Raw genomic sequence first — 13,011 nt, forward strand, 5'->3', positions numbered from 1 at the left:
TCAAGACACAAAAACTAATGATAAAATAAGTCAAAATGCACATGCACAATAAATTCTGTGCACAAATAAAGATTGTGTCTGTTGGTCTAATTTTAGATCAAATATACAATTAGCTACAAACTCTTGCATGTTGCAGATCAGGTGCATTTGAGCACCGCGTTAAAAGTCGTATGGGTTACTAACAGGAAACAAGAAGGCGGCGATGCAAGATTAAAGTTTATGTTTGGGAAGCAATAAAATATGCTTATCGAAGCTCATAAAAATGTAAAAGGACGTTTTGTGACCATACAGGCAAAAATGTAAGCTGTCTTTTTATCATCATAAGATACAGAGGAGTCATGAGCGAAAACCCAGAATTGCATTCAGGAGCTCTATTGTGACTGTTTAGATCTAGTCCTGCAGAAACAGTCCCTGCACAGGGCACAAAATTACCCTTGACTTCCTGACTCACCCTGCACACCATGCCTTTACCAGCTGAGCCCCTCGGGGGCCCCAGAGATTTTGTATTTTAATACACTTGTACTGTATGTGTTGATGACAAAATAATAAAAACATTCTACATTGTAACCTTTATGGATTCATAGGAACAGTAGTACAGCACAAGAGTTTCAGTTACAGACAATGAAGCAACAACAGACTCTCTTCACTGTTTCAGAAGTGCCCTTCAACCTTATTTTACATACACAGCTACTATAGAACATCATACCACCATGTTTATAACAATTTGGATTATCAGCAATACAGTTATCACACTTTTAAAAAGCTCTCCTGTTAGGTAATGCATGAGTTATTCTGCTAAATGCGTTTGCCTTCACACCCAGTGACACCTTAGCCAAAGAGGAAAGAAAATGCACAGTAAAGCAACCAATTTGTGGTCAGCATGCAGGTTTCTGACTTGCATAGAAAAATAGTTAAGACATCACACAGTCAATACAGTAGATCAGTACTTTAATCAGTGTACAAGTGCCTCACAAGACATATTATTTAATAACTCAGTTATCAGTTGTTATGTGCTTAAATATACTTCAGTCACCCAAACCAAACATATACCTTTTGTGACTTGAGCTCCTCAGTGAGCGTGAACACCTCGTGCTGGAGTCTGGATAGTTTGTCCACGGGGCTCCCCTCCTTTCCTGACACCTTCTCCCCAGAAGGCTGAAGAGAACTGGTCATTTTCTTCTCCCTCTTGTTCATGCTGCTTGATGGAGAACTCTTTCCTCCAGTCTTTGCTTCCTGCGCAGACTCGTTTGTAACTGAAGAAACTGAAGGAGCTGAAAGGACTGTAGGTGCTGGCGGTGTCAGAGGTACAGGCGGTGCTGGAGGTGCTAGGAAAGAGAGCAAGCAAAGAAAGCATTTGAAATGCATGAATATTTATTTAATATATATATTTTTTTCTTAAACTTGCTGGTTCTTTATTTTATTCTGGAGCCATCTACCTGACAATATACCCTTCATAATCATTAAACAAAAAAAAGAAAATAATGATTATTTCTGGAATTCAAATTTGTTATACACACAAAAATCATCATAGAACCCATAGTACCGATGTTAATTCTAGGGTGCCTAGCCAAAACTACAATTTGCTGCAAAAGAAAATAGTTGTTAAAAAGAGCTGTTGTTTTCAATGAAAGGTGAAATTGTGAGCTATCTAGTGAGTTTTCTACAAATTTCTTAAAAAAAGGCTTTATTGACACTCATTCTTTATCTTATTAACAAGCTTTACTCCTGCATGGTTCACCTTTTAGGAACAGGAAACCTCTGCACATTTATAACAGCAGAAAGAGTTCTTACCCTGCATGAGATGAATGTAATAGTTTCAGAGCCACTGTGGTGGTCCCCGCATTGAACTGATCCAGACATGAACTAAGCAGAGACACAGACTTTGCAGGGCAGTTTCCTGTCAACTGAAGGACGCACCTGTTGTTTCCCCCAGTATCTGTGTCACAGGATCCTCACAGGGACAGTCTTCCGACTGCTGAATCTTGTCAAAGTTGAACACACTCCGCCTCAGCTCCTGAGCTGGCTTGTTTCCACAGATATTGAGGACTGTGTTCCTGTAAGGGCAAGGCAGAGGAAACACAAACTGACTTCTGAAGGCAAAGTACAGAGAAAACAAAACTAAATGCATAGAAACAAACACACACACACACACAAACTAAAGTAGTACACAACAAATAACAAAATCCAAAGCTCAACTGGTTGCTTCTCTTGCTTACAGGCAGCTGCCTGGATAGGGCTGACTAGTTTACATAACAGGTTTGAATAACTTCTGTAAATTTTCAAATACAAAATGACCTTAGGATAAAAGCACATGTTGCTTCCCACTAGTGAAAACTTTGCTGTTATTAAATAGAAGCCAAGGAATATATTTTGGTTACAAAATATTTGGTGCTAGCAAATCATGAGCAACTGACATTGCCCTAGCCATTGCCGTGATTTTGGTACTTACACTGTATGTAAGAGAGCCATTTAATTCAGTGTGCTTTCCCATTAAGAGGCACATAAAAAACAAGGTATGCAGGTAGTGTCTTACTGTATCTCTGTGATGGGGTGCTTGAGGGAGAGCTTTTGCAGAGCATTTTGTTGCCAGGGGTCTGGCAGACAGGCTGCGGCTTCTCCGACTAGGCCCTTGGGGGTCTTTACTGCTGGGAGGAAGTCCTCTGTCCTTCCTGAAAAAGAGCACAAGCATCTCAACTGCCCATCCCTTCAAACAAAGTACACATTTCATACATATTCATTTATCATGTGTGTAACAGAGGACAGGGACCTCTTCAGGCTAGACTAGTTCTTTTGGTGAAGTTGAACAGATGCCTAAGGATAGGCTCACGGTCAGATGAGTAGACACGGGGAGACAGGTAATTCCAGAACGTGTGGGTTTATTCAGAAGAAGGTGCATCAAGTAAACAATCCGTGTTTATAATCACCAATGAGGAGATAATATTATCCGTGTTATACTAGTATCTGTGTTATACTAGTATCTGGGTAATGCTAGTATCTGTGGTCTGTAATAAACAAGAAACAACAATTTCTATAAACCCTGCTTGTTCCAATAAACAAGGGATTAAGTAAACTAAGGAAACATTGCGATTGGCAGAGTGAATATGCATGAGCTTACTATGCTATGTTTACAATCATTAAACTTAAATCTTACGTATAAGTACTGATATCAATTTAAACAGAAATGATGATGAAATACTTATAACTAAGATTATTACTTACATTTCGGCACTGACGCACAGATAGATGAATTATTCGTGTAAGAAAGGGCTGCTTACTCTCAGCCATCTATGACAATACAGAAAAACCGACTTTCTAAGCTGGCTCATAAGGAAACTGTCTCACTAAGATGACATGTATAAAGAGAACAATATAACATTCATGAACACTAGAGGTCAGCATTTAACCGTAAATCAAAGACTTTCTAACACAGCCGCCCCCAAATTTGTATAGAAAATTTGCAAGTCAGGAGGAAAGTCTCTGGCTGTTCAGTTGGTCTGGATATCCTCATCCTCTTCCTTGAGAAAGGGAAGCCGGATCAGTCTGGCTACTGGACGGATGTAGGCCCGGTCCCGGACCTGGACTTTGGCTGTTCGGATGCGACCATCTGGTCCTCGGTGGGTCTCTGTAACCTTGCCGGTCGGCCACAGAGCACCAGGTAGCTGGGGGTCAACGATCATGACAACCTGATCAACTGTCAAGTCTTTGCAGTCCTTGTGCCACTTCTGGCGTACCTGAAGATCTGGGAGATAAAGTCTTACAAAGTTGGCCCAAAAGTGGTCTGCAAGAATCTGGCTGTGGCGCCAACGGCGTCGGCCTAACAGATCGTTTGATGGGTATATCACCTGAGGAAGGGATGCGTCCCGACGTCCCATTAGAAGCACATTGGGAGTAATTGGATCCGGATCAGCTACATCTGAAGACACGTAGCCAAGGGGCTTAGAATTCAGAATCCCTTCAACTTCGATGAGGACGGTGCATAGAACAGGCTCAGTCACAGTACGGTCACCAAGCACCACACGCAGAGCATTCTTCACCGACTTAATCTCACGTTCCCAGGTTCCACCGAAGTGCGGAGCGTTTGGCGGGTTGAATCGGAAGGTCAATTTCTGATCGGCAAGCTGCTGTTTTAGTGAAGGCTCCATGCTGGCGATAGCCTCTTGTAGTTCATTATCTCCACCATGAAAGTTGGTGCCTCGATCAGAAAGGATTTCAAAGGGCTTGCCCCGTCGAGAGACGAAGCGTCGGAATGCCATCAGGAAGGCATCCGTGTCGAGGTTCTCCAAGAGGTCAAGGTGGACGCAACGGGTCGTTAGGCACTTGAATATAATGCCCCAGCGTTTCTCTGTTCTCCGACCAATTTTGATGGTGAAAGGACCGAAGCAGTCTACTCCTGTAGACCAGAAAGGGGGCTTATAAAGCTTTGCTGGTATATCTTTGCCTGTCTCAAGGGCATTCAACTCCCCTGAAAAGCTATCTGCCTGAACTTGCTGTAAGAGGAGGATCTCGGCCTCCATCCGGCGTTCAGCTGTCTGTGTGGAACTTGTATCGCTGCTGGCCGCCCCATCAAGGGACTGCTGTGTGGCTACGATCAGGTCATTCCAGGTGCTGAACTGACTAGGATTGGGAAGGTTGATAGACTGTTGTATGGAGACATTTCCACAGAACACTGCTTTCTTCAATTCAGCGGGATCCTCTCCATACTCCGCGGATGGTATTGATGGCCATTTCCCTGGTGGCTGAGACAGAAAGGGAGGACCATGTCTCCAGCGGTTGTGCTGACCTAGTTCTCGCAGGGATTTACCTCGTGTTATGTCGTCTGCCGGATTATTGGCCGTGTCCACGTAACGCCATTTTCTGACATCGGTGAGATTCTGAATCTCTGACACTCGGGTGCCTACAAATACCTTGTACCTGCAGGAGTCGGATTTCAGCCAGGTGAGGACAGTTGTGGAGTCGCTCCATAAAAGCACCTGTGTGATAGGCAGAGTCAGTTCTGTGCAGAGCATTTGGGCGAGCTGGGCTCCGGTGAGCGCTGCGCAGAGTTCGAGGCGTGGCATGGAAAGCTGGCGTTTGGGAGCTACACGGGATCTAGCCATGACGAAGCTGACATGGATGTGGCCATAATTGTCTTCCGTGCGAAGGTAAGCGACTGAGCCATATATGCGCTCAGCAGCATCACAGAAGATATGAAGATCCCTCTTTGAGGTTGATACGTTGGCACAAGGTGGGGTGTAGCACCTTGGCATTGTAACTCTCGGTAGGTCACTGAGCTCACTCTCCCAGGTAAGCCATCGCTCCAGCAGACTCTGAGGTTTGATAGGATCATCCCAACCTCTTTCTGTCTTCCATAGATCTTGGACGAGTACCTTGGCTCTGGCTGTATATGGAGTGATATAACCAAGGGGGTCATATTGACTGGCGAGAACCTTATAAATATTCCTCATGGTTGGCTCTGGGTACTCTACTGGGTGGTGTTTATAGCCAATCTCATCTGTACTGCAGTTCCAGCGTAGCCCAAGAGTAGGTTCTTGGGGGTCCCCACTGCTCTGAGAGAGCCACAATTCACAGCTTTCAGATCTCGCTTCGGGAGGTAGGTGTTCGACTACAGAGGGCAAGTTGCTGGCCCACTGTCTGATTTCAAAGCCGCCGGATGACAGTTGATCGCGCATCTTGTCGATGAGCTGTTTAGCGGCAACTGCCGTAGTCAAACTTTGTAAGCAGTTGTCGACATAGAAGGCCTTGTCGATGGAGTCTAGGACATCTTCATTTCCATCACTGTTGTCATGTGCATGCTTACGTAAGGCGAAAGTGGCACAGCAGGGGCTGCAGGTAGTGCCAAAGGGCAAGACTTGCCATTCGTAGACATTTGGGGGTTTGTCCCGTTCCATGCCTCTCCAAATGAATCTGAGCAGCGGCTTGTCTGCAGGCAGGAGGCGTACCTGGTGAAACATAGCTTTTATGTCACCACAGATTGCGACTTTGTGTTGTCTGAATCTGAGTAGTACTCCTAGCAGGGATGGACCGAGGGTAGGTCCCGGGAGCAGATGATTATTCAGCACTAGACCATCATGTTGGTAGGAGCAGTTGAACACCAGTCGGTTCTTGCCATTGTGCTGCACTACGTGATGCGGGAAATACCAAGATTCTTCTGAAGCTTCAACTTCTTCTTGACTCAGTATCTTTACATACCCTGCATCTACTAGCTGTTGGATTAGTTGGTTATGAACTTGAGCAAGTTGTGGATCCTTTGCAAGGCGTCGCTCCGTGCGTCGAAGGTTGGGGAGTACCGCCTCCTTCGTTGCTTGGAAGTGGGGGCTGTCTTGGACTCGAAGTAATGGTGTGGCGTAGCGCTGTACTCCTTTTTCGTCCACTCTGATGGTCTTTGCCTCCAGTAGTTCTATAGCCTGCTGATCTTGCTTTGATCGGGTTGCATGTTTCTCATTAATGAATGGTAGGGTGTCCACCTGCCAGAGTCTCTCAACATTCTTCAGCAGATCAGATGTTGAAGGCATAATAGCCGTCAGCAAACATTGCTGTTCACTGGTTTGTTGCTTGAGAAAACTAGCAGGACCCTGTAGCGCCCAGCCTAGGTTGGTACAAACTGCAACTGGAGCCCCAGGCGGGCCTAAATTCACTGGCTTTATGGGTATTACCAGATGTGGGAAGTCTGAACCAATTAGGACCATCGGATGAGCCTTGTCTATCTGGGGTAATGGGAGCCCACGAAGATGAGGGTAGTGCTTCTGTAGGACATTAGTTGGGTAAGAATACTCTGAAAGACCAATAGTATCCGCTGTGAAGGCATGGTGTATCTTGTACTTCGTGCTGGGATCATCAGCAGGGGATATGTCAAACGTGACTGAAGCACCATGAACTTGTACAATGTCCTGTCGCACTGTTCGGAGTGTCATCGTTTCTGGTTGTTTTTTTAACTTGAGCTGTTGGACTGCTGGAGTCAAGACGACTGTCCTCTCGGATCCATCATCCTGTACAGCATAAGTTTCGATGGTTTGGCCTGCATGGTGTAGAAGCACTTTCACCACCTTCAGCATCACATTGTGAGGGCGGTTTGGCCGGTCGAAGTAGATAGTTTCAGGCTCGACGCCAGTCATAAGAACGTTCTTGCATCCTTTCTGAACAGCATCATGCAGGACAGTAAGGTGCAGCTCCTTACATGTGTTGCAAGGCTTCTTGAGGGTGCAAAACTCTGGAGAGTGTGATCGTCCACATCTCCAACAGCGTTCTTTCTCTGTAATCCACTTGATAAGCTGTTCCGTGGAGAGTTTCTTGAACTCTGCACATGCATTGAGATAGTGTTCACTATTATCGCAACGGGGGCAGTATGGTTTCGGCTTGTCTTTCCGCTTTGTAGGAGATATCGGACTGGTTGAGGAGCGTGACGTTGGATTGGCTGGCATGGACTCTGTATTGTAGTACACTGATGTTGGTTGCTGTTTCTTCTTGAATGTACAGCGTTGCTCCTTCTTATCTGGCTTTTGGGTCTCTCCCTTATAGAGGACGGCTGCCCGGTTAGAGATTCGTTTAGCACGTGACTTGGTCTGCAGCCAGGCGGACAAGTCACAGAGAGTGTAAGTTTGGTCTGCATCAGCTCTCAGTATGCCACGGTTGATGCAGTACTCCACGAATCCATCACGGTAGCTTGCAGGTAGCTTGCTCATGAGTCAGTCAACGTGTGAGCCGCACTTTAGTTCATATCCATTCTCTCCTTCAAGAGATTTCAGCATGCCAACCAGGGAGTGCACCGCTAGAGCGAAGTCATCAAAGTCTTCAGCGTCTCCAAACCTAATTGGTGGAGCATTCATGATGGTACCTATCTCACACTGAACGAGTTGACGTGGCTGCCCATATTTATCCTTCAGAGCCTGGAGTGCAGCAGTGTATGGCTTGGGGTCGTGCATATAAGCCTTGGCTAACTTGTATGCACTGGGGAGTTTTAGGCGACCTAACAGCACTTGGTACTTGTATTGCTCGGTGAGGTGACTATGGTTGTTCATAAGGCTGTCTAGTGCCATCTTGAGGAGGGCAAAGTCACTCTCTTTACCATTCTCGAAGTAGGGAAGGGTAGGCTTTGGTATACCATGTGAGGAGGCAATTAGCAGGTCCATCAGGTTTGGTGCAGGAAGTACCCCAGGTGGATACATAGGTTGCATGTATGGTGATGCTGCTGGTAATGCCTGGTAGGCTACCGATGAACAGAGTGTTTCTCCTACTGAGGGGTGAAGAGGCGTATTGACAGGGTGAGGCTGTTGTAGGTTAGCTGCTCCAGGTATAAACAATGAGACTGTGTCATGGACAGCAGGTGGTAAGTTGGCTGGAGAAGCCTGATTGACTAGGTAAATAGGTACTGATCCCGTAGGTAGCACATTGTGGCCCGGGTCAGTCCCTGTGGTGGTGGGTGCTTGCCATATTGGACTTTGGATAGGTTGGGAAGGCTGGGCGACCGCAGAACTGTCTGTGGTGCAGTCCCATTGCAGTGATAGGCCTACAGCCTTGGGCTGACTGGCTGGAGGGTAGGGCGTTGCCTCAGCGTTCAGAGTGCTCTGTTTGGCATTAGAACCAGTCTTGGTCAGCTGCGGGCCTGTAGGAGGCATTGCAGTGTTGCTCACTGAAGTAATGGTAAGCTGTTCTGCACCGGCATCACCTGAAAGTGACGTGATGCCCTCACTTTGTTCATTTTCTTTGATGAATGATGTAATCATCTGAGCTTCTTCTAGTTGTCTTTCTACCTTCCTGAGGCGCCGTTGTCTCAAGAGTTGTTGTGTAATCATTTCTCTCTGTCGGAGGGCCTCACGGGCTTGATAATCTAGTTGTCTGTATTGTTCATCAGCCCTGTTGTCCTCAGCTATCTGACGTTTCAGCTCTTCCAGTTCGGCTCGTTTTTGTTCTTCCCGGAGAATGGCTGACTGTGAATCCCTGAGTGATGTGCTTGAGGCATGGCTGCGTGCGGTGCGTGAGCTGAGCTGTGTGATACGGCTGCTTCGCTGAGATGCGATATCAAACTTTCTGCTCTGGCATGAGCGTGATCTGCTTTGGGGGCTTGACTCGCTCTGTGGTGCTCGGGCATGTTGTGTGGTGGAGGGTGCCCGTGACGGGTGGTATCCCATGTCATAGTCTGAAAGGTATTGCGGAATTTGTCTCTCCCGGTGGATACGGGCACGCACTGATGGTTGGCTGCCTGTACTGATGGTTGGGCCCAGTGATTGGGATATTGTCACTGTACAGACAGTCGGGGTGTCCACTACGGTGGTGGTGGCAACAGCAGGATAAGGTAGGCTGGTAGTTAATGGGTTAACTGGGTTCACAGCACTGGAGATATCCATGCTGTCTGCACTGGCGCCGTGGGTGACAGGATTAGGTCCATCAGCGTTTTGCTTGTTATCCATTTTATCCTTAGGTCAGTCTGTTCAGTAAGATCCGGCTCGAAGGACCATGTAACAGAGGACATGGACCTCTTCAGGCTAGACTAGTTCTTTTGGTGAAGTTGAACAGATGCCTAAGGATAGGCTCACGGTCAGATGAGTAGACACGGGGAGACAGGTAATTCCAGAACGTGTGGGTTTATTCAGAAGAAGGTGCATCAAGTAAACAATCCGTGTTTATAATCACCAATGAGGAGATAATATTATCCGTGTTATACTAGTATCTGTGTTATACTAGTATCTGGGTAATGCTAGTCTCAGTGGTCTGTAATAAACAAGAAACAACAATTTCTATAAACCCTGCTTGTTCCAATAAACAAGGGATTAAGTAAACTAAGGAAACATTGCGATTGGCAGAGTGAATATGCATGAGCTTACTATGCTATGTTTACAATCATTAAACTTAAATCTTACGTATAAGTACTGATATCAACTTAAACAGAAATGATGATGAAATACTTATAACTAAGATTATTACTTACATTTCGGCACTGACGCACAGATAGATGAATTATTCGTGTAAGAAAGGGCTTGCTTACTCTCAGCCATCTATGACAATACAGAAAAACCGACTTTCTAAGCTGACTCATAAGGAAACTGTCTCACTAAGATGACGTGTATAAAGAGAACAATATAACATTCATGAACACTAGAGGGCAGCATTTAACCGTAAATCAAAGACTTTCTAACAATGTGGAAATGCCATTCTAATGTACTGTAATACATTTGTACTTACTTGCTGGACTTCATGGAGTAAATATAATTAAATGATTAGATATACAAATGTATTATTTGGTTCCATTCTCCGTATTTCCAAAAGCTGTAGATATATGTATGTTTTAGTGAAATGAAAATTTCCTTCCCTGCACCTTTTGCTTGGGAAAGTTTCTGGCAACATTAGAGAGTCTCACTCACAACAGCTGTCAGAAACGGTGTTTGCGGGCTGTGTTGTTTAAGCTGCTGTCTTAAGAAAGTACAGGTTAAAAGTATATGTCATTCTTATACCAGAAGACAAGAGTCAGCTGTAAATACTGGGTCTATTTTATTATACATACGGAGGTGCATATACATCTTGCCAGCTTTAAACCTGTATACAGTACCTAGTCTAAAACAGCACCAGATCTAAAATAGTATAAGTCTACTGGGTGTTATTAATAAAGAGTTCAGTGGTATTTAAATCTGGTGTTGTTAAGACATTTTTACAGCTTGTCTTGTGAGTAGTTTGGACAGGCAAAAGGACTGTAAAATATAAAAATTGACAATTTTATTATCACAGCAGTAAATTGAGAAAAAATAAATAAAACAGCATTGGGAGGGAGCAATATTAACCCAATTTGGTTAACCTGAATCCAAGTATGAACCAAGTATTTCATTAACATACATTCCCCACCATGACTGTAAATTCATGACCATGACATAAGCATTATGAAATGGCGATGCAGTTTCCTGAAAAGTCGCACAATAAATATTACCACAGAATGTGTACACCTAGTTTAACCAAAATTAGACAGGTGTGACATACAGATGGACAGATGAACAGCCAGAGTCACCTCCAGACAACGCTGTTGTTATAAAAATGGAAACAAGGCAGAAGATAACATCACAAAGTGAATCCCTGTCTAGTTACCATGTTTGTGTTCTCAGCAACTAAGCCTGCTTCAAGGCTTCAAGCACAACAGAGCCGGTGAGTCATCGGCAGAAATGAGACTGTCTCACTGTGAACATTCTCAGCATGGGTACGGGGCAGAATTGAAATCACCCTTTTGTTATTTTGAGTTCTTTCCACCACACAGCACCAACATTCTCCTGTATGATCATCATTTTTGATTGTTTGAATTCATTAAGATATCTGACACCAGACACAATAAACAAAGTCCTGGTACTTTTGTTACCTCACCTAATTAAAGCATTGCATTTCTTGCTTCACATTACACCTCATGAAAATATCTTAGATATAATTACAATAAAGGGCAAAACATGAAAAAATATGTGGTGGTAACAAGAGTATAGCAACACTTTGTAAGCGTTTAGAATAAATAATTTAAATTGGGTTATTCCGGTTCAGCTCTTTTGTTTTGCATGCACACAACACCTACCCTGGAACCCTTTTCTCCATCAGATCACAAACTGAAGAACCCCACCCCACACACAATTTGGTCGACCTGAGCTAGAATTAAAACTGGGCTGTCAGTGAGCTTACCTTCCCAAGGTGCAGAAGGCAGCTCTAACTTTTTGTCTTACTTGTTGGGAAAGTGGTCAAAGTAGCTGATCTGTGAGGCATGCTCTAACTTTTTGTCTTACTTGTTGGGAAAGTGGTCAAAGTAGCTGATCTGTGTCAAAAGTTACATCGTTTACAGTAAATAGAATGTTGGAAGTCTGGGAGTTTTTAAACAATGGGGAGCTTTAGAATGTTGAAAAAAGTCCCATTAAAGTGAATGAAGATGGACAAAAAAAGGATAAAAAGCTTAAAAGTATAAAAGATATCAAAAAGTTGTATACACATTATTCCAGACTGGTCTACACGTTTTAAAGTTTGAACGGCGTTTCTAGCTTAAACGGTGTAAGAGGAGTAGCGTGCCAAAGAATAAGAAGAAGAAGAAGTACGTTGAAGATTTAAAGTGGGGACTCTTGCTTCGCAAGCCCCACTAATAAAAATGGTTGGTAATTGTGACAGAGAATGAATGAATCCTCGTCAACAATCTCCCTCTCAATCTCTGAGCAACATACATTATATATAAAATTGCTACTGCTTCAAATTAATTCAACAATCTCTTTCATAATTGATCAAGCTTATCCGTAGATCATTATTACGCACAGTGTTAAGCATGTTAGCTGCAAGCTGTTAGATTGTTAATATACATTTTAAAGACTGAGAACAACAAAGCTAGAACAGTAATGCTTATTTTTGTGTTCACAACCAAGAGCATTTGACAAGAGCATTTGACAAGAGCATTTGACAAGAGCATTTGATGAAATGTATGCCAGTAGACACAGGGAATACATTTCTATACCAGTTTAGGATGAATGTATTTATTTTAGGTAAAGCATAACATGAGACCATACAATGGCTAATTTAATGGAATTGTATGCGTGTATAAATTACATTTATATACAGACGTGCTCAAATTTGTTGGTACCCCTCCACAAAAAACGAAGAATGCACAATTTTCTCTGAAATAACTTGAAACTGACAAAAGTAATTGGCATCGACTATTGTTTATTCCATATTTAATAGAAATCAGACTTTGCTTTTGATTTTTTATTCAACATAATATTGTAAATAATAAAACAAATGAAAATGGCATGGACAAAAATGATGGGACCGCTAACCTAATATTTTGTTGCACAACCTTTAGAGGCAATCACTGCAATCAAATGTTTTTTGTAGCTCTCAATGAGACTTCTGCACCTGTTAACAGGTAGTTTGGCCCACTCTTCCTGAGCAAACTGCTCCAGCTGTCTCAGGTTTGATGGGTGCCTTCTCCAGACTGCAAGTTTCAGCTCTTTCCATTGATGTTCGATAGGATTCAGATCAGGACTCATAGAAGGCCACTTCAGAACAGTCCAATGT

General features: G+C 43.8%; 1 protein-coding gene across 2 annotated transcripts in view; it reads right to left on the reverse strand.

Annotated features, from left to right (window-relative positions):
- Positions 1-13,011, reverse strand: part of LOC117962865 (TBC1 domain family member 2A-like) — a 57,767-nt gene that overhangs the window by 21,818 nt on the left and 22,938 nt on the right. For both annotated transcript variants that reach the window (XM_059023735.1, XM_059023734.1), the window contains exons 2-4: positions 2,534-2,669; positions 1,918-2,054; positions 1,051-1,325 (exon numbers count right to left, since the gene is read on the reverse strand). In XM_059023735.1, coding sequence (XP_058879718.1) covers positions 1,051-1,325; positions 1,918-2,054; positions 2,534-2,669 — 548 coding nt within the window. The remainder of the gene's footprint in view (positions 1-1,050; positions 1,326-1,917; positions 2,055-2,533; positions 2,670-13,011) is intronic.

Source organism: Acipenser ruthenus, chromosome 5 (genome assembly GCF_902713425.1).
Source record: "Acipenser ruthenus chromosome 5, fAciRut3.2 maternal haplotype, whole genome shotgun sequence".
Lineage (NCBI taxonomy): Eukaryota > Metazoa > Chordata > Actinopteri > Acipenseriformes > Acipenseridae > Acipenser > Acipenser ruthenus.